Source organism: Canis aureus, chromosome 38 (genome assembly GCF_053574225.1).
Source record: "Canis aureus isolate CA01 chromosome 38, VMU_Caureus_v.1.0, whole genome shotgun sequence".
In the NCBI taxonomy this organism is placed as follows: domain Eukaryota; kingdom Metazoa; phylum Chordata; class Mammalia; order Carnivora; family Canidae; genus Canis; species Canis aureus.
The window spans coordinates 2126331-2152076 of NC_135648.1; the positions used below are offsets into that span (position 1 = coordinate 2126331).

Below are 25746 nucleotides of genomic sequence, written 5' to 3' on the forward strand. Positions count from 1 at the left end.
AGATGGCCCTGTCCTCGCCGTCGGGTAGGTGAGGATGGGCCGCTGTGCAGCCTAAGCTTCAGTCTCAGTGAAAAACATTTCGCCAGGGAGGAGCAAAAATCCCAAACAAGTGAGGAACTGAGGCTGGGAATCTCCTTCCCTTGGGACTTCTTAATCACAGGGTTGGGTGAGAAGGTACCAGGACTCAAAGCTGGAAGATGGGGAGATGGTGAGAGCACCTGCCTGGGACAGGTATGCAAAGGTGCTTTTGAAGTATTACTGTTCCAGGTAAGTGCAGGGTTGCCGCGCAATAACATGATAATATAATCACACTGGAAGCTTCCGCTCACTCCTAGGGGAACGGGGACTTCCCACAACCCAGGCTTTTGTAATGGGGGAGACTTGCTGGGTTCAGAGCTATTGCCCCGCTCCGGGAGGCCCACCTGGCTCCTTGGATTGCTCCAAGGCAGAGCGGCCCGGTTATGTGGGACACCCCGTGACCCCCGCAGCCCCTGTGTCGTGCCCCCACTGCAGGCCGTCTGAGGCCCCTGGGCCCTGAGCCTGTGCCACTGGGGTCAGGGCCGCCAGGGCCTTTGGAGGTTTCCTGGAGCAGGGCCCGCTCCCCTCCGGCTCCCCTCCGCCGCCCTCGCCCCCCAGGGCCCTCGCCCCCAGGGCCGGGATCCCTCTGTAATTAATCGCAGCGCGCAAACCCGAGGGGAGGCCAGAAGTGTTAATGAGCAGCGTCCCGGGCCGCCGCTCGCAGCCAGAGCGCCGAGTAATTAAATTATTTTTGGAAGCGGGGGTGGGGGGGCCGCGGCGGTGCGGGTGTCGGGGCAATCCCCGGATGCTCGGCCGCGGGGAGCATCCCGGCCGCTAATTAAAATCAGAAACGACTCTCCCTTCTCGCAGCCCTGGGGGTGGGGGTGGGGGTGGGGGTGGGGTGGGGTGGGGGGCCCGATCTTCCCACGGCCCGGACCGCACTCTGGGCGGCCGGGGCTGCGGCCCGCGCGAACGCTCCCCTCCATCCCCGGGGGCCCGGGGGGCCTGCGAGTCGTCGGCGGGTCGGGGAAAGGAGCCCCGGGATGGAGGGGTGCGCGGGGCCGGGGATGTTGGGGTGCGCGGGCCGGGGAGGGAGGGGTGCCCCGGGCAGGGGATGTTGGGGTGCGCGGGGCCGGGGATGGAGGGGTGCGCGGGGCCGGGGATGGAGGGGTGCGCGGGGCCGGCGATGTTGGGGTGCGCGGGCCGGGGAGGGAGGAGTGCCCCGGGCCGGGGATGTTGGGGTGCGCGGGCCGGGGATGGAGGGGTGCGCGGGGCCGGCGATGTTGGGGTGCGCGGGCCGGGGAGGGAGGGGTGCCCGGGGCCGGCGATGTTGGGGTGCGCGGGCCGGGGAGGGAGGGGTGCCCGGGGCCGGCGATGTTGGGGTGCGCGGGGCCGGGGATGGAGGGGTGCGCGGGGCCGGCGATGTTGGGGTGCGCGGGGCCGGGGAGGGAGGGGTGCGCGGGGCCGGGGATGTTGGGGTGCGCGGGCCGGGGAGGGAGGGGTGCCCGGGGCCGGCGATGTTGGGGTGCCCGGGGCCGGGGGTGTTGGGGTGCGCGGGGCCGGCGATGTTGGGGTGCGCGGGGTCGAAGACGGAGGGGTGCGCGGGGCCGGGGCCGGAGGGGCGCGCGGGGCGGCCGGCGGCCGGGGAGCGGCGGCTCCGGGAAGAGCCGGGCCGCAGACAATGGGCGCGGCGGCGGGAGGGGCGCGGCGGCGGGAACAGCCGGGAGGCGGCGCCCGGGAGCGCGCGCCCCCCGCCCCCGCCCCCGCGCCGCCCGCCCCCGCGCCCGCCCTCCCCGCCGGCCGCCGGCTCCGGTGCGCTCCCGGCCCCCGCGTCCGAGCTGCTGGGCCCGGCCATGGGAGCCTGAGCGCCGACCCCGGCCCCTGCCCCCGGGGCCCCGCGGGGACAGGCAGCGGCGTGGGACGCGGAGGGGGCGCCGGCCGGAGCCGCGAGCCGCGAGCCGCGAGCCCCGAGCCGCGAGCCCCGAGCCCCGAGCCCCCGCCCGCGCTGCCCGCCGCGCCCCGGGCGCTGCCCATACAAAGGCGCCGGCCGAGCCCCGCACTGGGCGGCCGCGGTGAGTGCGGGCCGCGGGGCGCCGGCAAAGTTTGCCGGAGAAAGAAAGGAGGACGGGAAACGGGAAAGGAGGGCGGCCGGGGGCGCGGGCGGGGCGCGGGCGGGGGCGCGGGCGGGGCGCGGGCGGGCACCCCACCCCCTTCCGGCCGGCCGAGCCCCCCAGCTTCGCGGAGGGCCGGGGGCTCGAGGCGGGGGGCGGAGCCGGGGCCTGGAGAGCCGGGGACTTTCCTGGGCCCGGGGCCCCGGCGGGGGCCTGGTGATCCCGGGGGAGCGGGTGGAAGCCGGAGACCGGGAGTGCGGCGGAGGCGGGGGAGAGGCGGTGCGAGGACGGGAGGCTGCAGGTACTGGCCTGGGGGCCGGCGCGGACACACCTTCGGGGGTGTGGGGACGGGGCAGGTGAGCATCCCAGGTGCAGGGTGGCGCTGGGGACCGGCCCGGGGGTGTGTGTGCGGCCGGGCCGGGCAGGCGGGCAGGCGGGCAGGGTGCCTGGGCCCCGCGGACAGGCCCCGCGCCCGCTCCCCACTCACGCTTGCCCATTGGGGGGGGCCTGGGGGGCTGCATTAGGGAGCTTTAAAGCATTGGTGGAGGATCAGTGTGCGTGATTCTTTTGTTTTTGTGTGTGTGTGTGTGTGTGTGTGTGTGCAGGCTCCGTGATGTGCTACGTGTTCCTGCAGGTGGGCCCCTGGCTTCGGAGGTGTAGGGGTTTTTCTGTGGCTGTGTGTGCACCCAGGGAGCTGGCCGTGTATCTCCCGTGTGTTTGGATGTGCATTTATGTGTGTACTCGGGGGAAGGGGTGTGTGCGTGCGTGTGTGAACTGCAGAAGGGCTTCTGGGAAAGAAGGGTTCTAGGTAGCAGGAAGGTGGGTGTATAGGGGCAGAACAGGGCATACCTGGATAGGTGTGTGTGCACCTGTGTGGAAAGGGGGAGAGCAAATCTGTTCTCTTATGTGTGATCTGCGTTGGTGACGAAGTACAGCGTGTGTACCTTCCTTTAGGTGGCGTGTGCATCTCCGCCTGTGTGCTGGGGGTGTTATCTCTTGCCTCTGCAGACAGATTTTCCTGGTAGAAAGCCCAAAGGGACAGCCGTCTGGGTGATTCCGAAGCTTCTTGGGTGGCTCCGTCTGGGCTCAAGGGTAGTGCTTTAGGTATCTGAGACCGACCAGGGGGAGGGAGTGAGTCATCTCAAGAGGTGCCTGTTTGGGTGCGTGGGGTGGGTTTTTCTAGAAAAGGACGGGTGTTGTTGGGAACGGGGGTTCTGGCTGTAGTCCTAGAGGAATCAGGCCACTAGAAGAGTCAGGGAGAGAAAGGAGACGGTCCTCCCGCACCATCAGAGATTGGGTTCCAGTGCGTGGAGAGGCCGCATCCTAGGCTTGGCGGCCCAGGCCCAGGCCCCGGTTCTCTTGGAAAGCGCCTTGGAGTCTTGGACTTCGGAGCCCACTAACTGCCCTGCCTCCAGGTCTCTACAGTTCCTGATGTCAGGAGCTTGGGGACGGGGTGGAGGCAAGGGGAGGCAGCCGGCTGGGGGGATGAGACTGGGTGTGGAGGTGTGTCCAGGGGTTGAGAAGGAGGCGTGGGACGCCTGGGGAGGCGGGGGACCAGGAGCGTCTGCAGGTGTGTGTGTGCAACGTGCGGACCCCGTAGTTCCCCTTTTCCCTGGTGAACAGCGTGGCTGGGGTGGGGCTGCGGTCTGGGGCCAGGTCTGAGGGTGAGGCACAGGAGCTGAGCCAGTGAGGGGGCGAGTGAACGTCCGTGCGTTGGGGACAGGGTGGGCACCCCTCGCGGGCCATCCTCACCGTCCTGAGAGCTTGGAGGGAAGTGGATGTGTCCCTGGCCCCTTTGCCTCTCCTCTCTCTTGTCCTTTCTCTTTTGGGATGAAGGGAAGGGGCTGACCCTCTTGTTTAGGACGCACGCTTTGTTCTCCTGTCTCCCTCCCAGACACTTGGCTGTTGCTGCCAGGAGCGGGGGCGAGCCGCCTAGTTTTAGGGGCTGAGGTGGTGACCAGTTTGTCAGGGTCTCTGAGTACTTGGAATTGGAATGTCTGAGTCCCTAAAGGGCATGTGTAATTGGAAAGCTTCCTCTTTAGTCCCAAGGGCTCCCTCGCTTTCCTAAGACTCGGGGTGGGGTGGGTAAGGGTAGTGGGCGTTAGAACCTGTTGGGACCAGGGCCGGGGGCTGAGCAGGAAGAACCAGATGGAGGATCCCCCCCAAGCTGGACACCTGTCTGATGGGTAGGGCTCCTAGGGTGAGCGAGGCACCTGAGTGTAGGGTGGGGGGCTCTGGCTCCCAGGCACGCTGCTCTACTGCCTGGCGGGGCGTTATCCAAGGAGGAGCTGTCGTGGTCGGAGGTGGGAGGTGCTGTCTCTGGAAGGACTTCTGGTCTGGAGCCCGGGGCCACATCGGCCCCCACCCCCACCCCATTGTCTTGCTTCGGCCTGGTCATCCCTGTGATCCTCCCAAGGCAGGCCTCTCCGCTGTGCCCCTCTGCGCCTTCTGCTCCTTCCGAGTCTGACGAAGGGCCCCCTTTCCTGGCCCTAGAGCAGGATAGACTTTTATCTCTTCATCGGCCTTCCAAGAGGCGCTTCCGGTTCCAGGGGGGCGTGTACTTGGCTAACAGAAGCTTTGGGGGGGCCGAGGGCCGAGCTCGGGCCGCTCCTCGTCCCCTCTGAGTCTTAGGGACCCCAGGCTGCTCCTGACCGCACTGCTTGGAACTAGTGCTTCGTGGTGGCCGTGACCCGGGGCAGGTTCTTCCTCCCCAGGCTCTGGCCCGTCGGTGTCTGGAGGTCCTCCCGCCGCAGGTGGGGTGATCCTCGAGGAACCCCGGGCCCGAGGCCGCCACCCCCGTTTCGGCTCGCTCCTGCCTCTGCTCCTGCCTCTGCTCCTGCCTCTGCTCCTGCCTCTCGTTTCGCCACTTCCTGCTCCTGAGACCTGGGCCAGGAGAGGGGACTTTTTGAAGCCTGACCTGTGAACTGGAGCTAATAACGCGGCCCACGTCGCTGGTTTACGGGCTGAGTGGGGGCGTGGGGAGCTGGCGCCCTGGAGCCTGGGAGCCATGAGCCCCGGGGGGTGGGGGTGCTCCCCGGCTGAGAGCACAAGCCCCGGGGGGTGGGGGTACTCCCTGGCTGGGAGGCCTTCCTGGGGCGGGGGGACGGCCGGGTGCTCTTGTGCTCCTCCGGGGGACCCTGCCTGGCGCGGGGGCGGGAGGGCCGGGCCCTCCCAGGGGTGACGTGCGCCAACACGCCCTTGGAGCCCGTGAGTGCCGTCCGGAGGTGTGTGCAGGAGGCCAGGACGGGGCGGACAGGCGAGGTGGGGGGCGGGGGGTGGGGGGCGGACGGTCCCTAGCCGGCTGTGTGTGCAAACGGAGGGACGTGAAAGTCTCAGAAGGTAGAAGGAACCACTGGAAAGTGAGTGTTGGCCGCTGCCGTGCTGTGCCGCCAGGGCCCGTCTGACGTCCCCCCCCACCCACCAGAGCAGAGCCCAGCCTACGAGCTCTTGTCCCCAAGCGCCCCATGCACCTGGCCGGCACCCGTCTTCATTCCGCCACCGTGGATTTACCTGTTGTGGACGTTTCACATAAACGGACTGATGATGTGTGGTCTTTGCCGTGTGTCCTGCCTTCACTGAGCAGGCGCCACCCCGGCAAGGCTCCCCCACGCGGGAGCTGGTGTCACAGCCTCCCTCGTTTTCCTGGCTGAATCGTATTCCATGTGTGCATGGCCCCTAGTGGGATCTGAAGGAGGAGCTAGGCAGACGGGATGGGGGGGTGGGGTGCTGAGGAGGGCCCTACGGGTACAGGCTGAGCGCACCGGGAGCATCGGGGGTGTCGGCGGGCTGCACGCAGCGCGGTACTGTTGGGTCTTGCAGGATCGGCACGTGGGGGGGGCATTTGGCCTCAGTTTCCCTACGTGTGAAAGGAAGTCCCATCGTGGGGTTGGTGGGGATGGAGGTAAAAGAGAAGGAGGGGCTGTGACACTATTGCCTCTTCTCGGGGTCTTGGGGGAGGATGGGGCCTTATTGGACTTGCTCCTTCCACGGCTTTCCTGGGTGGGGCCCTCCTGGCTGCATCTACCCTCTGGGTACCGGTCTTAGGGTTTTACAGGGCATCGGGTTCCCTCTTGTTGGAAATTTCTTCGCTCGCCCTCTGCGGGTGGGTAACCTTGTTCAGCAGAGGCGAGGGAAAAGCCTGGGTGCGAGGCCTCCTCCAGCCCTACCCCGGCAGCCTTCCCTGCTGTATCCTGCCTCCTGGTGATGGGACCGGGGCAGCCCTCCGGGGACCTGGGGGAAATGAGGTGGGTCAGCGAGGCTCTTCCGGTCCCTCCCTCCGCGCAGAGCAGGAGGCTGAGGCCTTGCCTGGTGGGGCCCTTCGGAAATGAGGTGTTGCCGTGCTTGTCTGATGCCCCTGGCGGGGCTGGTAATTACAGACATGACAGCTGAGAACGGGTTTGGGAGAGCAGCCTCGGAATCGGCCTGGTGATCGGGGTGGGGCAGTGAGGGGCGAGCGGGGGAGAGCTGGGGGCTGGGCTGGACGGCGCACTTGGGGTCCCCTCTCCCTGCCACTGCGCGCGCGGCTGGGTTTATCACCTGCAGGAGAGCGGGGGGGCCTGGAGCCCGGGCCCTGCCTCCTTCAGCGTGGAACGAGGGGGGATGGGATCTGGGGCCGGCCCCCGCCCCCAGCCCCCCAAGGAGGCAGAAGATGGGAAGGGGGTTCTGGGGGTGGAAGTCAGGGCGGGCTCGTCGTCTGGGGGCCTGCGGCCAGCGATCCCGTCCTAGTCTCGGTGCGTCTTACCTGAGGTGATGGGACGGAGGTGGGAGGCTCGGAGCGCGCCGTCCGAAGGACAGACGGGTGGGAACCAACGCTTTGTGGCGCGTCTGCGACGTGCCCGATTCCATGATGCTCTGTGTACGCTATTTTGCCGACAACGCCTGACCTCCTGGAGTCGGCACTGTCACCCCACTGTCCAGGCAGGGAAACTGAGGTCAGAGGCGGTAAGCAGCTCCCCTGAGATGGCGCGGCTCCCGGGAGGCTGTGCCGGGCCCCCCCGACAGCACCGCGCTTCCATCGTGATGCTCCTCCTTCCGCGGGATCTGACTGCTCGTTTTTTGCCTCCACTCTTGGACCTGAACCATTCGGCCTGTCTCCTGAAGGCGGGCCCGGGCTTCACGTCCGCCTGCGAGGGCGCGGCCGGGTGGGGGCTCCCAGAGGATGGGGTCCCCCGACAGGAGCCGATCTGGAGCCTGGGGCAGGAGCCTCTCCAGGGGCCCCTCCTGTCTGTGGGCCACTTCACACGGGGTGGGGGGGCTCTGGTCACTCCAGCCCATGGGGTCTTGTTTGCGATGCCGAGGGGCCTGGCCCTCATGGTCTGGACTGTTTCCCGGCAACCCCCAAAACATCCCTGGGACCCCCACTTTCACCAGAGAGCTCCCGCTCCCCTGACCCCGCCAGAGGAGAGAGTGGGTGTCTGTGTCTGAGTCTGGGGAGGGGCCCCTGGCTTTTTAGGGTACGTGGGGGTTGGACGGGAACAGGTGCTGAGTCCAAGGTGTGAACGCAGTAACTTAAAAAACAACCAAGTGTGAACAGAGACACTTGTTTTGTCACCAGCTTTACCGCGGGAGTGGGGGTGGCAGGTAGAAGGGCTGGGGGGCGTGGGGGATGCCTCGGGTGGGGACGCAGGACGCTGGAGGCCGATCGTACGTGGGCCTTTCAGGTGACCTCGTTTTCCTGTACCAGAGCGAGGTCACTTGCCTGACGGGGGGGCGGGGGCCTGGGCTGATGCGTGAGGGGGAGGTTTTCAGCGTGGGGAGACCCCGACCTGCCACCTGCACCCACGGTCACCATGTCACACCCTGGGGCCCCCCACCCCGCACCTCCCGGCCACCTTTCCCCCAGGAGCCAGTCTTCCCAGCCAGCAGCCCACCCGCCCGCTCCCCCGACACGTGTGAGCCCAAGGTTGGCCGAGTCCCTTCCCCGCGTGGGTGCCCGGGGCTCCTGTGCCGAGGCCCAGGCCAGGTGAGCAGGCTGGGTGGGTCGCCTGGGGTCAGGGGCCCGACCGGGGACGGTGGGTGCACACGGAGAGGCGCTCGTGTTCCTCGAGGGTGGGAGCGTGGCGCGCAGGATTGACCTGGGGGCGGATGCAGCCTGCTCCCCTCCCGTTGTCCACCTTGTGTCCCTGAGGACAACTCCAGGGCCTGCTTTCCTCTTGGCTCCTCCACGGCTCACCTGGTGGGCAGGTAGGGGCCAGCCCTTCGCCCCAGCCTAAGGAGGAAGAAGTTCCCAGCCTGGTGGGTGGGACTGCGGGGCATCGAGGCCTCCATGTTACCTTCTTAGCGGCCTAGTCGGCCTAGTCGGGTCTCCCCTCGGGCCCCCACCTGGGACACATGCCAGAGAGATTACTCAGCCTCGCTGCTCTATCCCCTCCCCTGCCCAGTGCTCCCTTCTGGACTGGCTGCGACGGGTCTGGGGGAGGCGAGGGCACGAGGCCTGCGGTGTGGGCACCTGTGCGCGCTGCTGGGGGGGTGTCGGGGGACGGAGACCTCCTGGGAGCTGGCGTGGGGGCGGGGGTGCCAGAGAAACAGAGCAGGTCTCCACAGAACCTGCCTGGCCGGGGTGGGTGGAGCTGGGTGGGGCAGGCGGGAGCCATTCCAGGTTTCAGAGGGGGTAGGAGTGTGGGTGTACGTGTGTCTGGGCATCGGGGGGCACCCACATCACCCCTGCTTTAGACGGACGAGAGGTGAGGAAGCAGAGGAGGAGGAGGGCTTGGCTCTGGCTCCCCCAGCCCCTCCCCAGGGCCAGCGTGAGCTCAGGTATCCTGGCCTGGCCGGGAGCCCGGAGTGCGGGCTCGCTCTCCCCACACCGCTTCTTGCACTGGGGTCTGGGAGGGAGCAGCTGCTCTGGAAGCGTGGTCCCCGGGGTGACCCAGCACAGCCGTCCCCTGCTTCCCGGCCCAGCGAGGATAAGGAACCTGCCCCTGCCCCGGGGCTCGAAGGATGGTGAGCTCATGTCTGGGCGGTCCTGGGAGAGTGCCTGGGCAGCGGGGTGGGGGCTCCTGGGCTCCCCGTCGGGCCCCCAGCAATGCAGCTGCTAGCTCTGGTCTCCCCCAGGGGCACTGGGACCTTGGGCAGGGGATGGGAATGAGGGTGGGGAGCCAGTGTCCGTGGCATCGTTGGTCTAGGGTGCGGCCTGCCCTGTGCCGTCCTCTTGTGATGAGGGAACCGTGGCTGGTCCATGGCCTGAGGCTGGGTGGGGCCATGGGGGGAGGGATGAGGGAGGGGTGAGGGAGCGCCGTGCTTGGGAGGAGTGGGGCTGAAACCCCCCTCGCCCCCCCGCTGCCGAGAAGAGGGGCTCGGTCCCCGTGGCCTCCCCGACCCGGCCTTGACGTGTCCTCGAGGCACCCGATCTGGCTCTTGAGAGGGCACACCTCACGGCCGAAGCGTCAGCGAGTCTTGCAGTGGCGGCCTACGGGGGGCCTCACCTGGGGCTGCGCGTCCTCCGCTGGGCCGCGGTCCAGCTTTAGTGCTGGGACCTGCCGAGCACTGGGTGGGTGAGCGTGCTGTCTCCCTGGGGCGCCGGAGAGAAGGGGCAGCTCGGGGCACCCGTGGGCGCCGCCCCGTCCCCATGTCTGCCTCTGCTCCCACCCTGGGCACCCCTGGCCGCCACCCGAGGCTGTCGGGGCCTGAGCTGAGCACCCAGGTGGAGCCGGCAGGTGGGGGAGAACCGCCGGCCTGCAGGATGGTTGTGACTTGGCATCTGCCCGACGTCTGCCCAGGCTCTGCCTTTCTGGATGGACTTGGGGTTCTTTGGATCTGGGCCGGGAGGTGGGAGTCGTGCACCCGCGAGGGTGCTGGGTGACCCTTGGGCACCGCGGGGCGGGGGGCGCTCGCCTGCCTGTGGGTGGAAGCGGGGAAGGGGAAAGCAGGCTCAGTCTGACCCAGGCCCTTGCGAAGGAACCACAGGCCTGTGGGGCCCGTGTCCCGCGTCGTCTGCAGGAGGGGCCCAAAGAGGAGACCGTGCCCTTCCTGTGTCCGGGCAGGACCGGCCTTCCCCGTCCGCGGCCGAGAAGAGAAAGGGCCGGTCGTTTAAGGAGTGGGCGGCTCGGGAGCCCTGGCAGGCCAGACGGCCCCCCGTCCCGTCCCAGCCTCTTCTCCCGCGTGGAGGATCCCGCCCCGGTGCCTTGGCCAGCGCGGGCATGACAGGTGCCCCTTCTAGGTGCATGTTTGTGCCCTGTGCCCTCCGCTCCTTTGCTTTCCTGGCTGAGGCCCTCAGCTCCTGGGGTGCCTCCCTGCAGCCCCGCCTCCGTTCCCCACTCAGGGCTCGGGCGCTGGGCCTGGGTGGCGGGTGGCCCCGGTCCAGGGAGCGGGGAAGGGGGTGGTGATCAGAGGCACCTGCCGCCTGGCCGCCGGTTCTCAGCACCTGCCTCTCGGGGTCCCCGCGTCCATCCCCCTGAGCTGCTCCTCCGGGTAGGGCGGAGGGGAAGGCCCGGCCTCAGCCGGCACTTTGGCCAACGCCAGCCTCCCCCTCTGTAACCCCCCACCCCCAAGGCCTTGTTCCCTCTGCCTGTTGCCAGGTTCTGAGTGTATTTTTTCCAGAGGCCTCCGATTGTTTCCTGAAGAAACCTGATCCCAGGGCTCAGACAAAAGCTGGGGCTGCCAGAGGAGAAACCCCATTCTCTCCCCCTCTGTCCCTAACCCCCCCACCTTCACAACCTCCCTCGCTTTGGATGCTGGGTATGGGTTCCAGGACCCGGCTGCCATCACCTAGGCAACAGGGGGCTTTGGTTGCCATGGCGATCAATGTGGGAGAAGCTGGGCAGCCGGGACAAAAGCCCCCACGTCCCCCACCCCTCCCCCAGCCCCCTTGGGATGGTACTGAGACACATTCCATTAATTTTATTTCTGAAAGGCCTTTGGGGGGAGAAGGGTCTTGTTTTTGTGACAGGCTCTCTTGGCTCCGTCTCTCCTCTCTGGCCTCCTTTTAACCCCAGATAATCCATGGTTGGTTTGAGCAGGGCCCCGAGCGAGTGTGTCTGTGTGTCTTGGGGTTGGGGGCAAGGTGAACGCTGCGGGGCGTGGTCCCTTCCCCAGCCGCCCCCCGCCCCTGCCGTGGTCCACCCCGGGTCATGCCTCCCTCGAGGTCCACCTTGGACCTCCGACATTTCCACTTGTTGGTCTCCTCTCCCCGCCCCCAGCCTCTTCCCTGGGAACCCGCCCACCGGGGAGACCCGGTGCCTCCAGACCCCTGATTGCCGAGCCCATGCATGGAACGAGGGGAATGAGGGGAGCTCCTGCCCCGTCCTCACTCACCCCTGCCCCCCTCCCCCGCCCCCGCCTCTCCAGACTCGGGTCAGTTCCCTGGGTGCTTGAGGGGACCGCGGGCAAGGGGCTCGGGAATTGCTTCATCTGGGCCCCTCTGGTCGGGGAAGGAGGCCCTGGTGCTTCTGGGCTCCCTGAGGCGGGTGGAGGGGTGGGCGAGGCAGGGGAGCAGGGTGGGTGCTGGGTCCTCGTACGCGGCCGGGAGGAAGGCAGGGGCTCCGGGCTGAGCAGCTCGGAACAAAGGGTTAGGAGGGCTGGCACCCGGGTCTGGTTTGACATTTATCCGTAGGGGAGACGCAGCGGCACCGGCTTCCCTCCTGGGCGCATCTGCAGTGGGTCTGGTCGGGCCGCGTGTGTGCGAGCACGTGGGTGCGCGTGTGACTTTGTATTTAGTAGTACAAACAGCAGCATTTATTCACCCCACCTCTTTCCTAAGTCTCAGAGGAAGTGTCTGGGGATCGGAGTGTGGGCGACCCTGCAGCCAGAGCATATTAATTCCTTAACTGATTACTAGCTGAGCAGTTTATAAAAGTACTTCTTTCACCTCCAGGACCCCCACGTCACCCCCGTCAAGTGCGTGTCATTATTTTCCTGTTGTACCGACGAGCCTACCAGGCTACAAAGCACAGAGAAGTCAAGTAACTTGCCTGTGGTCACCTAGCTGGTTGGGGGAGAGTCAGGTCTCGAACGCAGGGCCTGGGCCCCTTGGGCTGTTGGCTCAGGGGGGCGGGAGTGGGAAGGGGTGAGGCTGAGGGGATGGGGAGCTGTCCAGACGCCGGCGAGGGCAGGTCCGTTCCCCTCTCCTCGCCCCTCCCTCTGTGAGAATAACCCACTTACTCTCTTGACCCTCCCAGTGGGATTCAGGTTTGGGGATGAGGATAGGCTGTGGCAAGGCCAGGCCGGTGCCCACGAGGTGGTGCCCATGAGGCGTGGGAACCGTACTGACGTCTAGGCCAGCGGGAAGGTTTCTCAGGAGCCAGGGCGGAGGAGCCCGCGTGTCTCTGTGGACGGGGTGCTGAGTAAGGCCCTGTGCGTGGCAACGGTTCTTAGGGTTGGGGTGGCTTGAGGTTTCAGGTGTGTGTCCATAAATGTGCGTGTGTCACACACGTGCCTCGACGGGATGTGGGGCCGAGAGACCTGGCCCGGCCCCGTGGGGCAGGGGCCTCCGGGTGGCTGCTGCGGGCAAGAGGAGACGGATCTCGTCCCCCTGCAGTGGGGGCGGCTTCCCCGAGAGTCAGAGGGGCGAGTGCAGTCGCCAGGTCGTCAGTCGGTCGTGGGGTCCTCGCCCCCGGGAGGGCGGTGGGGACACAAACACCCTCACGCTTCCTGCCCTCCACTTGCTGAGGACTTGCTTTAGTTGGGGAACAGCTAACAACCACATGGAAGCAAACCCATTTCAGTTCTTAACCTGATTGACATTTTGGCAGCAAGTGACCGGCCGGTTTTGTTCAGGCCTCAAACGCTCTTGTGTTCGAGTCGTGCTGTAGTGGGCTGCCGCCGCCGAGCCCCCCTCGGGGCCTTCCTCCTGGCCTGGTCTCACCCTGCCGGCCCTTTGCCTGCTCTGACAGGCCGGGATGCCCCAGAACCCGGTACCCGTCCCTCTTGCTGGGCGATCGCACCCCTTCCCGTGACCTGCTGCCAGCGCTTCCAGCTCCCACTGCTCCAAGTGTGGATCCCCTGAACCCCCGCAGCCTCCCTGACCGCCTGTCCATGGCCGTGGCCTTGGCCCGCTGGACACGGAGCCCACTGCCCTCCTCCCGCCTGTGCCCCCTCCCTGCTCCCCCTGCCCCGGTGGTGGCACTGCCACTACTCTCATGCTGGGACCGCCGCCCTCCTGTCAGCCCGGCCTTGGGGGCCCCGTCCATCCTAGTGCCGCATCCCACACTGGGCTGTTGGTCTGTCCGCCGGGCCGGCTCGCCCCCCTCCCACGTCTCCCCCAGCCCCTGCCCCAGCCCCTGCCCACGCAGCTGGATCCCTCATGGCGCCCCATCCCGGCTCCCTCTCCCTGTCCTGCTCCTCTGCTCCAGCCCCACTGGTCCTTCCTGCCTCGTCCACGTCCACGGAGCCCTGCTGCCCTTGGGCTTCCTGGCCCCCCCACCCCCCCAGCCTGCCTGGCTCCTTGCTGCTCCCTCTGGAGGTCCGGGCATCATTTCTTGGAGGGACTTTGCAGAACCCCCAGAGCCGCCTCTCCCACCCCCGCCCTAGGCCTGCCACCCCCCCTGCCCTGAGTTATTCATACCCCGGTTTGGGTGGGGTATGCATCCACCCTACCAGCCTGGCGATGCAGGGCCGGGCTCCCCAGCAACCTCCCCTGACGGGGAGCTCACGGCCGGCGGGTGAGGCTGGGAAATGGGCATGTGCGTGGCCAAGGTGTGCAGGGCAAGGTGGGGCGAGGGGACGGTGCCGCGGCAGTAGGGGCTGGGGGGCTGGGGGCATCCAGGGGTGAGGGCCGGGCAGGCGGGTACCGCGGGCCCATTTGTATCTACAGAGGATAAAGACGCTGCCCCTGAGCACAGCTCTAGCCAAGAAGACTCCCGGCCTCGCCATTCCGGGGCTTCAGGCTTGGGGAGGGTGGCTTCTGCTGCCTTGTCCTTCTCACCACCCCCCCCAGCCACCGCTTCCATCCCTCAACCTGTCCCCTCGTCTGCCTGTGCACACACACACGCACACATGCATGCATGCACACATGCACACGGATATGCACACGCATGCACACGCACCCCTCTGGGCCTCAAGGCGAGCAGCCCTCCTGCCCTGGCTTGTCGCTGTTGTAGGAGCCCGTGTCCAGTGGGCTTTTTCCGAGCTGGGAGCGCGGATGGGGTCCAGGGGAAGGAGAGGCGGCCCGGAGGCCACCATGCTCTGTCCCCCGGGGTCCTGGTAGCCCTGGCCCATCAGCCTGGCCGGAGCCCGCCATCTGAGCCACAGTCCCCCCGGCTGAGAATCAGGGAAGCAGCCAGGTTCTCCCCGCTAGGGGCCCAGGGCTGGGTCATCCCTCGTGGCCGTCGCCGGCCCGGCCGCCCTCCCCGCACCCCCTGGCCCAGCCCGGGCGGCCCTGGCCTCTGCCCTGACCCCGCAGGGGCGCCAGCCCCTCCTAACCAGCTGCGTCCTCTTCTCAGGAGTGCCGCTTGATTTTCTCTGAGACGAGCCCACCCGTCCAGCAAGATAGAGTCCCTCAGGGTGACGGTTGATTTCCTGAAGGTGCCCCTTGGCCTGAAGAAGCCGGTGGTGAAGGAGGTGGCTGTGGGGCCCCCCAGAAGGCCCCAGCCCGTGGCCCTGGAGCGCTACAAGGCGCGGCGTTCGGACGCCATGGACACCGAGTCCCAGTACTCGGGCTACTCCTACAAGTCGGGCCACTCCCGCAGCTCCCGCAAGCACAGGTGGGCAGGCGTGGGGCTGAGCTGGGTGCTGGAGGGGTGGGCATGCGCACGGGCTGCTGAGAAGACCCGGGTCCCCCTCTGACCGTCCGTGCCTTGTCCCCTGGCCGCCTGCTGCAGGGACCGCCGTGACCGGCACCGCTCCAAGAGCCGAGACGGGAGCCGCGGCGACAAGTCGGTGACGATCCAGGCTCCAGGGGAGCCCCTGCTGGACAATGAGTCCACGCGGGGGGATGAGCGGGTGAGCATCAGGGGGATGGGATCTTGGCCAGGTGTTCTCGGGCTGCTCCGTGAGGCTGGATCCGGGCCCACCAGGTGGGGGAGGGCCTGGAACCCTGGTCTCCGGATAGAGGCCCTACCAGGGAGGGCATCCCATGTCACACTTCCTCCTGCGTGGTGTCCCGAGGTAGGACCTCTTTGGGTAGACTTCAGGGAGTTCGGGTAGAGATCTCTTTCTCAGAGAGGTAAGGTGACCTGGGCTGAGGCCAGCGGGTCGGGTGGGCTGGAACCAGGAGCAGGAGGGTGCATGGGGGGGGTCTGGGGGTGAGGGCAGCCCGGGGTTTCCCTTGAGCCCCAAACCCTGAGGCATGGGCGCTGCCGTGGCCTCTGGTGTCACATCGCCTGGGTCTGGAGGGAAGCTGGTGTGGGCGGAGTCAGTGGAGGAGGGGGAGGGGAGAGGCGCCCAAGCCGGCTGCCCAGGCCCTAACCCCTGTGGCCCACCGCTGTGGCCCCGGTGCTCACCTGAGAGGGAGGCCCGTAGGCCGAACACAGACTAGGGCAGAGGCAGGATTGGAGGTGACTCGGGCCTCTCCTTCCGGTCTTGGGAGCATCGTGGGCTGGAGACTCCCAGCTCCTCTTCCCTCCCAGGAAATCTGTCACTGACGCTGGGACTCCCTGGGTGTTGAGAGCAGACGGGTACCTCGGGGGTATACTCCTCCCTCTCTCCCAGTCCTGAGACCGGGCCTCCTGGGTTCTTCAAGGGCTCCTGGGACCGGTCAGCTCCCCAGCTGTGGCAGAGGAGGCCACAAACCTTGATCCTTGGAGAGGGTGGGCAGCGTGTCTGGGGGTCAGCCCAGGGTGACAAGTGGACCCAGGTCCTGGACCCTCTTCCTATCAGACTCTGCGCACCCTGATAGCGCACCCTCTTCCTATCATCATATCAGACTCTTCTCCTGTCCTCGGGAAGGAGATTCCTCAGGGCCCTCATCACTGACCCTGCCGGCACTCCCCATTCTGGTCTTAGTCCGGTGGCTCTGTGTCGCCGGGCTGTCTGGGAGCGGAGGGCATGGGCACTGGTGGTCGTGGGCCTCCTCTGCGGGATGGCGTCTGGCTCCTGCAGAGATTGCTGGAGTGGAGCAGACGCAGGAGGACACCCGGGGACCTCAGCCTGTCTACACCCTCACTGCCAGGAACAGGCAGCCCCACAGAGCTGGCAGGGAGGCACCGAGACCCAGAGTGATGCTCAGTGTGTCCATCTCCCGGGCCCTATACTGACCGTTGCCTTCCCCCTCCTGGCTGGGGTTCTCTTTCCTCTGCCACGCTGCTTTTTGTCAGGTCACTCCCTTAATCAGACACCATGAGTGGCTCTGGATTTCTGGAGAGTAGGTGCTTCTGGCCTAGTCTGGTTTGCAGGTGGCCTGCCGGGACTGTGCCTGCCTGTGCCTGGCTCTGCCCCCGGTGCCTCCGCTCACGTGGCTGGCGTCTTCATGTTTGAGTGATGCGTGGGGGTCTTGGCAAAGTGCAGAATCTGGTTCAGTCCGCGTGGGATGGGGTCTGAGACTCTGCGTTTCTAACGAGCTCCCAGGAGGTGTCCACACTGCTGGTCCGTGGATCCCATTGTGAATAAACAGGCCTTAGGGATTGTTAAGTGGGTTCAGTGATTCTCAATTTTGGATGAGCATTAAAATCTTCTGGTTTTTATTATTTATTTATTTTTAAAGATTCTGTTTGAGAGACAGAAAGAGAGCGAGCGCGCACTCATGAGCCAGGGGAGTGGCAGAGGGAGAGGGGGAAGGCGACTCTCCCTGAGCAGGGGGCCCTGTGCGATGCCAGGACCCTGGGATCATGACCTGAGCTGAAGTCAGAGGCTTAACTGACTGTGAGCCACTCAGACGCCCCCAAATCATGTTTTTTTTTTTTTTTTTTAAAAAGGTTGTTGTCCTCTTGGGTGAGATCTGGGCATTGGTGCTCTTTCCTGAGCTTGCTCATGTGCGTGGTGAGGGTCTAGGTCTCAGGGGCTCCAGCCCTGCAGGGGCCAAGCCTGGGCACCCAGTGGAGCTCCGCAAATATTTTGGTGGTTGCATATTGGCTGATGACCCTCTCTCCTCTCTCCTGCTCTGCTGTCTGCCCCGCCCCCGTGGCCCCGCCCTCCCCGGCGCCACCTCCCGTGACCCCGCCCCTGTGGCCCCGCCCTCCCTGCCCTCGCCCCGGCCCCGCCCCTCCACCATGCCCCGCCCCCCTTGCCCCGCCCTCCACGCCCCGCCCCCTCTCTCATGTCCCGCCCTTCCCCTCGCCCCTGCCCCTCCCCTCTCCCCTGCCCCTCCCCCTCCTCTTCCCCTCCCCCTCCCTCTCCCCCCTCCTCCCTCCTCCCTCTCCTCCCCCTCCTCCCCCTCCCTCTCCTCCTCCTCCTCCATCCTCCCTCTCCTCCCCCCCTCCTCCCCCTCCTCCCTCTCCTCCCCCTCCTCCATCCTCCCTCTCCTCCCCCCCTCCTCCCCCTCCTCCCTCTCCTCCCCCCCTCCTCCCTCTCCTCCCCCCCTCCTCCCCCTCCTCGCTGCTTCGGCCCGCCCCGCCCCTGCTGTAGGATGACAACTGGGGGGAGACCACCACAGTCGTCACGGGCACCTCAGAGCACAGCATCTCCCACGATGACCTCACGCGCATCGCCAAGGACATGGAGGACAGCGTCCCCCTGGACTGCTCCCGGCACCTGGGGGTGGCGGCGGGGGCCACGCTGGCGCTGCTGTCGTTCCTGACGCCGCTGGCCTTCCTGCTGCTGCCCCCGCTGCTGTGGCGGGACGAGCTGGAGCCGTGCGGCACAGCCTGCGAGGGCCTCTTCATCTCCGTGGCCTTCAAGCTGCTCATCCTGCTGCTGGGCAGCTGGGCGCTGTTCTTCCGGCGGCCCAAGGCCTCGCTGCCCCGCGTGTTCGTGCTGCGCGCCCTGCTCATGGTGCTCGTCTTCCTGCTCGTCGTCTCCTACTGGCTCTTCTACGGGGTCCGCATCCTGGACGCCCGCGAGCGCAGCTACCAGGGCGTCGTGCAGTTCGCCGTGTCGCTGGTGGACGCGCTGCTCTTCGTGCACTACCTGGCGGTCGTGCTGCTGGAGCTGCGGCAGCTGCAGCCTCAGTTCACGCTCAAGGTGGTGCGCTCCACCGACGGCGCCAGCCGCTTCTACAACGTGGGCCATCTCAGGTGCGCGGGGCAGGGAGGCCGCCCGGGGCCTGGGGCGCGGGGGAGAGAGAGCTGGAGAGAGCGGGAGAGAGCGAGCGGCGCTGGAGGGGCTGGTGGGGAGGAGTCCGAGGCCGAGGGGCACGTCGCCGTCCTCTGCACACCCTAGGTGGTCCCCAGCAGTGCCGCGCCCTGGGGCAGGTTGGGCGGCAAACAGGGACCCGCTGGGGGCCTCAGAGAGGGCTGGCCCACAGAGGAGGACGGTGTGGGGTGCGGATGGGGGTTTGGGGAACCCCTTTCCTAGCCTTCCTGGAGGCACAGCCTTTGGGAGCCCTCGAGTCAGGGTCACCGAGATGAGCTGGCCAGAGGAGGGACAAGATAAGGGGAGTCCCACTGCCCCCACCAGGCCACACGGTCTCGGGAGCACCTCCTGGTCCCCGTAGGGAATGCTGAGGGACTCTTGCAGGGGAGGAGGCGACCCTTTGTGGGGACCCAGGCCCAATGGCCTTTCTCCCCTGGGCTTCAGCACGGCAGGGAAGGACTAGCAGGCCCAGCCCTGGGGAAGGCTTGGGAGCCCGGTGAGTAGACCTCGGGCCCTGAGCCAGGCGTCTCGGGAGCGGCTTGTCCCCGTCCCCGTGTCCTTTCCTGCCCTGCCTACCTGTCCTGATGTCTCCCTCCCCCGGCCCCCCTTGTCTGTCCCCCACCCCCTGCCGTCTCCCCCACAGCATCCAGCGCGTGGCCGTGTGGATCCTGGAGAAGTATTACCATGACTTCCCTGTCTACAACCCCGCCCTCCTCAACCTGCCCAAGTCCGTACTGGCCAAGAAAGTGTCTGGCTTCAAGGTGTATTCCCTCGGAGAGGGTGAGCGGCCCGGCTCCCCTGCCCTGCCCGGCTCTCCGGCTTCCGGCTGTCCGTCCATCCCCGTGAGCTGGGCTCTGTCCCTGCTCCCTGTTCTCTCCACCTCCTCTGGCCTTCCCCCCCTCCTTTTGTTCTGTCCTTCCCCTTGACTCCAGGTGACTGAGGTCAGCTACTGGTTCTGCTCCCTGTCCCTTGATGCTGTGCCACCTGCCCCCTCCCCCAATCTGGCTTCTCTGCGTCTGCTCGCCAGCCCCCATCCTAAGCCCTCAGCTCTCTGAGCTCCAGGGCCTCCTGCCCTCTCGCCTTCCCTGTTGCTGGCCTGTGGGCCTGTGCTGACCAGGAGGGCTGGGAATGGGACGTATGGCAGGAGGCGGGCACAGCGTCCTCTGGGTGTGTCAGTTTGCTGTCCCTGGACTCCCCGGGATGGGAAGTGAGCCTGCGGTGCAGTGACCCTGTCCGTGTCTCCTGCTCCCGCACAGAGAACAGCACCAACAACTCCACGGGCCAGTCCCGGGCCGTGATCGCGGCCGCGGCTCGGAGGCGGGACAACAGCCATAACGAGTACTACTACGAGGAGGCCGAGCACGAGCGGAGGGTGCGCAAGCGGAGGGCCAGGTGGGTCCCTGGGCCGGGCGGGGGCGGGGGCACTGCTGCGGGGCCCCGTGACTGCGGGGGGCAGGTGAGCAAGCATGATGGGGTGCGATGCGTGCATCCGCGTCCTGTGGCCGCCCTAAGTCCCAGGAGCTGGGCGCTCTTGCACAGCAGGCTCTTCAGCTCAGGTCCCACGGGGCAGGCCCGGCTCAGCTGGGCCCTCCGCTCAGCGTCGCAGGCCGAAATGCAGACGACTCTCGGAGCCGGTGCCCTCCCAAGCTCCCCGGCCGTTGGCGCTGTCATTCCGGGTCGCTGGCCCCATGGGCAGTTCGCTTTTCCCAGCCAGAGCAGGGCTGTCTGGCTTCGTAACACCTGGAGAAAACTGCGTTTCAAGGTCTCCTGTGAGAAGGCCACGCAGGCCACGGTCATCTCCTCGGCGACAAGTCCGAGTCCACTGGTTGGGCGCTTGAGTTGTATCTGCAAAATGTACCGAGTTAGCGGAGTAGCCGGGTGCTGGGAATGTGCTTGCGGTGAATGAAGGGAACGTTCTAGAATTCTGGGTGCCGCCGGGAGCCGGTGAACTGCAGGAGCCTCTCCTAGCTGCGGCCAGACCCCCCACCCCACGCGGGACGCTGCTCCCGGCCTGTGGAAAATGAGGGTGCGGCGCTCCGTCCCGGTGCCTCTTAAACACCGTCACGTTGCTTCTGTTCACGTTATCCTGCGCACGTCAGTCGCCTGAAGAGTCTCCTGGTGATGCTGCTGCCCGGTCCCTCGTGGCCTGTGGCGATTTCCACGGGCCTCGGCAGGAGAGGGCCCCAGGCCTTGACCGTCGCCGCTGCTGCCCCTCTGCCCACGCCTCCAGGCTGCAAGGGAGGACGGTATCCCGTCCCTGTCCCCCCGTGAGGAGCTGTCACTTCTCTGCCTCCGGTTGCCTCAGAAGGGGGCCTGGTGGGAAGGAGCCCAGAGACGCGCACGCCCCCCTCACCCTGACCCCAGGCAGGGGTTTTGGGTCCCCTGCGTTGCCAGTGCTCTCTGGGGTCTGCTTCCTTCCCCTCTTACCCGGGTTGTAACCCGGAGAGAGCTTGCCCGTGTGTCACCTGAGATGAAAGGGTTTTTTCCAAAGGACGTTGACTGAGACGCTCAGGGGAAGCTCAAGAATAACAGAGACACTGGCCGCACCCCGGCCCCCTTGCCCTGCGCCCAGAACCCTGCCCTCAGCTGCCCGAAGTCCCCCGGTTCCTGGGGTTCCCGACGCAGCCGTGTCCCCGTCTACTTTCTACGTGAACTGGCTACTTTTCCCTGCTCCCTGAACGCCGTTGGTGAGCTTGCCCCGTTGCCTGGGATGCGGCCGGTCGTGTCTTGTCGCCGCCTGGTGTTCCCGATGACCACTCGGCGCCCCCCGCGGGGCTTGGATTCCAGGGCCGCTCCCCGCCCTCGTGTCTCGGTGGCCACGGGACACTTGTCTTCTCCGGCTGCTGACCGGCCACCGCGCCGGCCTCGTGCGCCGCAGCATCCCTCCCAGGCCTCGACGACCGGTGGCCCGGCCTGGCCGCTTGCTGCAGCGTCCTCGCCTTCTGCTTCCCAGTGTGTCGTCAGTTAGTAGCATAACCACCTCCCCCCGCCGGATGTTAACGTTGCCTCCGCTGCCGGGGTGTGCGCGGTTTGGGGTCTCCTGTGGGAAGGGGTCTGCAGGTGAGGCTGTGCTGCTCTGTCGCAGAGCATGGTCCCTGCCGCCTCGGTGTGACACTGGGCCCCTGCACCCGGGCTCCCCGAGTCTACAGCTGTTTACTGCCCCTCCCCCATGCACATGCACCTGCGTCCCCGCACCAGCCCCCATAGCCCAGCCCTTGGCTCCAGGTGGGTTTGTGTTATTTCGGGAGTAGGGGGGCTGCTGGGGGGTGGGAGCCGAGGGAACGATGGGGGTGGGCGTCTGGTCCAGGCCCCTCCTGTCCCCCAGGCTTGTGGTGGCAGTGGAGGAGGCCTTCACTCACATCAAGCGGCTGCAGGAAGAGGAGCAGAAGAACCCCAGGGAGGTGATGGATCCCCGGGAGGCAGCCCAGGCCATCTTTGCCTCCATGGCCCGCGCCATGCAGAAGTACCTTCGCACCACCAAGCAGCAGCCTTACCACACCATGGAGAGCATCCTGCAGCATCTCGAGTTCTGCATCACTCACGACATGACGCCCAAGGTAGGCCTGCTGTGCTGCCAGCATCCCGCCTCGCCCCCGGTCCCCCGTGGTCTCACTGCCCCCACCCTGCGGCCCTGCCTTCTCCCCCCCCCACCCCTCTCTCTCCCTTCCCCTTGTGGTCTCTTCCTCATCCCTGCCCCCCTGATCTCTGCTCTGAGTCAGGTTCCTGGGTGATGAGCAGGGGCAGCTTCCAGGTTCTCCTGGGAATGGCTGAGACGTGGTCCCCATCTCTGCAAGGGTCTGCGGTTGCCGCCCCCAAAATTCCCCCTCTGCCCCTTCACCTGCTCTTGATTGTCAGCCTCCCAGAACTGCATCCCCAACCGCTTGGTGAGCAGGGTGACGGCCTCCATGAGAGCAGAATGGAATCGGGGGGCCTGGGGTCCTGGCCTGGTGCGGGGCACGTGCCGGCACGCATGTCCTGACCCCGTGGCACCCCCATTCTCCATGGGCTCTGTTTCCCCACGTTCAAAACAAGGGTCTGAAGCAGATGAGCTCAGCCCCTTCCTGCTCTGATGTTCTAGATGGTGTGGAAGCTGTGCCTCCGGGGGGCGGAGGGTGGCGGGTGGCCGGGAGAGATGCCCACGCAGTCCCTGACCTGTCCTCAGGCCTTCCTGGAGCGGTACCTGGCGGCCGGACCCACCATCCAGTACCACAAGGAACGCTGGCTGGCCAAGCAGTGGACACTGGTGAGCGAGGAGCCCGTGACCAACGGGCTCAAGGACGGCATCGTCTTCCTCTTAAAACGCCAGGACTTCAGCCTGGTGGTGAGCACCAAGAAGGTCCCGTTCTTCAAACTCTCGGAGGAGTTTGTGGATCCCAAGTCACACAAGTTTGTCATGAGGCTGCAGTCTGAGACCTCGGTGTGACTGAGCAGCAGCGGCGGGGGACGCGGGGTCCTGCGGGTGGGGGAGGGCTTGGCTCTCGCCTCCTGCCGCCTCTGTCCTCCTGCCCCCGTTTACTTTTACTTGAATTGACTCCCCCACCCATGTGCTCCCCTCCTCGTAACTGCCCCGCGTGAGCCTGAACAGGCCACTGCGCCAGCAGAGCCTGGGAAGCACCCCCCGCCCAAGCCCTCACTTGGTGACATCATGCAGGAAGCCTGTGCCTCTCCCCCTCCCTCCGGGATGGCAGTCCTTTCCGAGCCCCCACTTCCTAACAAGGCAGGTTCTTGTCGCAGCTTCCTTCTGTGGCCCCGACAGAGCGTCTTTGGGGCACAGATGGGACCGCAGAGAGCCTTGGTGCCAGACTCCTCCAGATGGTGGGTCCCAGCCCCTCCTGCCTGCTCACCTGCAGGGTGCCCCGCGTCCCCCACTGCAGGGTCCGTGTCAGGGGTGCCCTGCCAGGTGGTCCCTGTGGCTGTCAGAGCCTGCCCCGCGCATCCACACTGCAGAGTGAGGGGAGATCCGACCCGTGTCCCTGAGCCTCCAGCTTGTTTCTGAGTCGTGGGGTCTCTGGTGACCAGAGACCCTCTGAGCGCCCCTCCTGGGCTGTGGGGGGTTCCTTCCCTCCCTGGGTCCCACCTAGGCGGCCTGGGAGGCCTGGGGGAGCAGCGCCGACCCCTGCCCGACCCTGCCCATGACCTTCCCGAACCTTCGTGCCCTCCCTGGGGCAGCTTGCCCTCGGGGAAGGATGGACGGCAGGGCGACTCCCGCAGATCGAGCGGCTTGGGACCACACCGACCAACTTCTTTCCTCCTCTCTGTCCCTCGACACCCCCCCCCCACGCGCCCCGACCCCCGTGTGTCTTTTCTCAGCGCCAGGGCCCTGTTGCCTCATCTCGTTTGTGGAGGAAGCCACCCGCTCCTCCTCACCCCTGCCTTAAGCCCACTTTGCCTCAGGGGTCTCCTCTCCTTGGCTGGCCAGGGTCCCCTCCTTTCTCCCCGCCTGGTCCCCTGGGCGCTCGTGTCCTTCGGTGTCGGGGTGAGGGGCCCCCGGGCTCTCTGTCCATCCCGTGGAGCTCCTGTCGTCTACACCCAATCCTGGTTCCCGAGAGTTTGGGACTCGCTCTGAGCACACTTCCCCCGCCTTCTTGGAATCTGAGCCTCTCCCTCGGACGCCCGTGGGTCCGGGTTTTAGCCGAGGGTGCGGGACCCCCCGGGCTGCAGGGTGGCGGCCAGACCCCTCCTCGGGCGCTCAGTGCTGCTTGGCCCCTGGGATAAGGTCCCCCCCCACCGCCCCCACCCGCGTGGAGGGTCCCCGTCCCCAAGCCGCCTCCGATGCCTCCGATGCCCCCGCCGTCCTGTGCTCCCTGCACTTGGCTGGAGAAGGGCTGGGGGTGTGGGGCTCGTCCCGGCTGGGGGGTGGGAGGTATCCCTCTGCCCTTCGAGGGCCTGGCTTCAGAGGAGTCCCTCCTGGGGCACGTTCCTAAATACCTCACTGTCCTGCAAAAGGCCCGGATGGGGGGCAGCAGCTGGGGGGCAGCAGCGGGGTGCGGTGCGCAAGGGAGGGGTGGGGGGGCAGGGGCGAGCATTGGGGAGCTTCCGAGCTGCCCTCGTTGGGGGCAGGGGAGTGTTTATTTTCAGCACCTGCCATGTTTTTAATCACTGTGATTTTTTCATTCCTTTTTTCCTAAAACAACAACAACAACAAAAACCTTTCCCCGCGACTCTAAGCACTAAGGGCTGTGACTGAGAACGGTAGTGTTTGGGTCCTTTGCGTCAGAACTGTGGTATCTTTGTCTTCTTTGACGATTATTATAATTATTTGTGTTTTTTAAGACGTCAGGATGAGTTGTCACGTGTTGGGCTGCGTGCGTCTTTTGCTTCTCCTGCTCGGGGAGTCGCCTTGGTGCTGTGAGCTGCTGGGGGCGTGGCGGGGACCCATCCCTGCGGGCGCTGGCCCCCCACTTGGTGGGTCCCACCACCTGCTGGGTTTGTTACTGCTCTCCTGGGCGGGGCGCCTGCCTGTGCTCCCCCCCCCCACCCCGGATCTGTGGCCGGGTCTCCCCTACACCCCGGCACCCCAGCGCCGCCGCTCCGTCCCCACCGGGCCTGCCTTGTCATCACCTTGGGGCGCCGCAGGCCTCAGGCCTCACCTACCTCGCCACACTGCCGCGTCCCCTTTCTCTTAAAGGACCCCGACCCCCCCCTTCGTGCTCGGTTTCTTTGATCCTTCGTTGTTCCTTCCCATCCTGTCCCACCTGAGCCTTTTCAGTTCTCGGCCCACATCCCTGTTGCAAGCCCCCCACCTGCGGTACCTGTGAAGAGGCATTGGGACCCCCGGAACCTTCTCATCAGCAGCACCCCTTCCCAGAGTCCGTGCTTCTCTCCTCCACGGGGCCCGAGGAGCGCCCTCGCCCCTCCGTGCTGTCTGTCCGCTGTCCGTCCTCTGTCTGTCCTTCCCCTGTCCTTCCCCTGCCCTTCCCCCAGGGCAGCATCTGCTGATGGATTCGGTCCTGGTGTGTGATTGTTGTGATTTGTTCTCCTGTGCGCGAAAGGAAGGCGGCTAGTTTTGGGTCCCTTCCAAGTGAGATTGTAAATGTAGAATTTGCCACTGTTGAATCTAGATTTCTTTTTCCCCTTTTTTCTTTCCTTTTTCATTTGTTTTTTTCTTTTCTCTCTTTTCTTTTTCTTTTTTTCTGTTTTTTTTTGGGGTTCAGAGACCTTGTGCATGCATGTAGAAAATTGTAAAATGTAAATTTTTTTTTAATATATAAAAAGCTTGTTTTTACAGTTTGCAGTGGATCTAAACATTATGGCAATTTTAGGGATTTTTTTTCTTAAACATAGGAACTAAAACTGTACAAATTTTTTTTATATAAAATAAAGACATTTGACTTTTGTGGGGGCATTCTGTGTTTTTCTTTTTTTTTTTTTTTTTCTGGAGTGGGAGCAAAAGAAGGGGGAAGTATTTGCTCCTTGTTTGGGGGAGAGCGGCCAGCAGGGGGCAATGTGAGCCCGTCGTGGCTCCGCGTGCCCTCAGGCTCGAACCACCGCTGCTGAGCCCAGATTCCAAGATGCT

General features: G+C 65.9%; 1 protein-coding gene and 1 long non-coding RNA gene across 7 annotated transcripts; one reads left to right on the forward strand and one right to left on the reverse strand.

The window, feature by feature from the left end:
• The first annotated feature begins 93 nt into the window (after positions 1-93).
• VANGL2 (VANGL planar cell polarity protein 2) lies at positions 94-25567 on the forward strand. Of its 5 annotated transcripts, none has more exons than XM_077887209.1 (8): positions 94-267; positions 14507-14767; positions 14885-15005; positions 17565-18172; positions 18874-19010; positions 19487-19622; positions 21556-21787; positions 22393-25567. In XM_077887209.1, the coding sequence occupies exons 2-8, from the start codon at positions 14697-14699 to the stop codon at positions 22651-22653; spliced, it is 1566 nt and encodes a 521-aa protein (XP_077743335.1). In that variant the 5' UTR covers positions 94-267; positions 14507-14696; the 3' UTR covers positions 22654-25567. The 5 variants fall into 5 exon arrangements, with proteins under 5 accessions (XP_077743335.1, XP_077743332.1, XP_077743334.1 ...); XM_077887206.1 differs by lacking the exon at positions 94-267 and adding an exon at positions 1961-2090; XM_077887208.1 differs by lacking the exon at positions 94-267 and adding an exon at positions 2311-2430.
• On the reverse strand, positions 7220-10826 carry LOC144307396 (uncharacterized). Of its 2 annotated transcripts, none has more exons than XR_013374278.1 (3): positions 10776-10826; positions 9554-9966; positions 7220-8337 (listed from the first exon to the last, which is right to left on the reverse strand). It is a non-coding gene; the product is annotated as an uncharacterized LOC144307396 (long non-coding RNA). The 2 variants fall into 2 exon arrangements; XR_013374277.1 differs by lacking the exon at positions 10776-10826 and adding an exon at positions 10464-10768 and having other exon boundaries at positions 7221-8337.
• Positions 25568-25746: the final 179 nt, after the last annotated feature.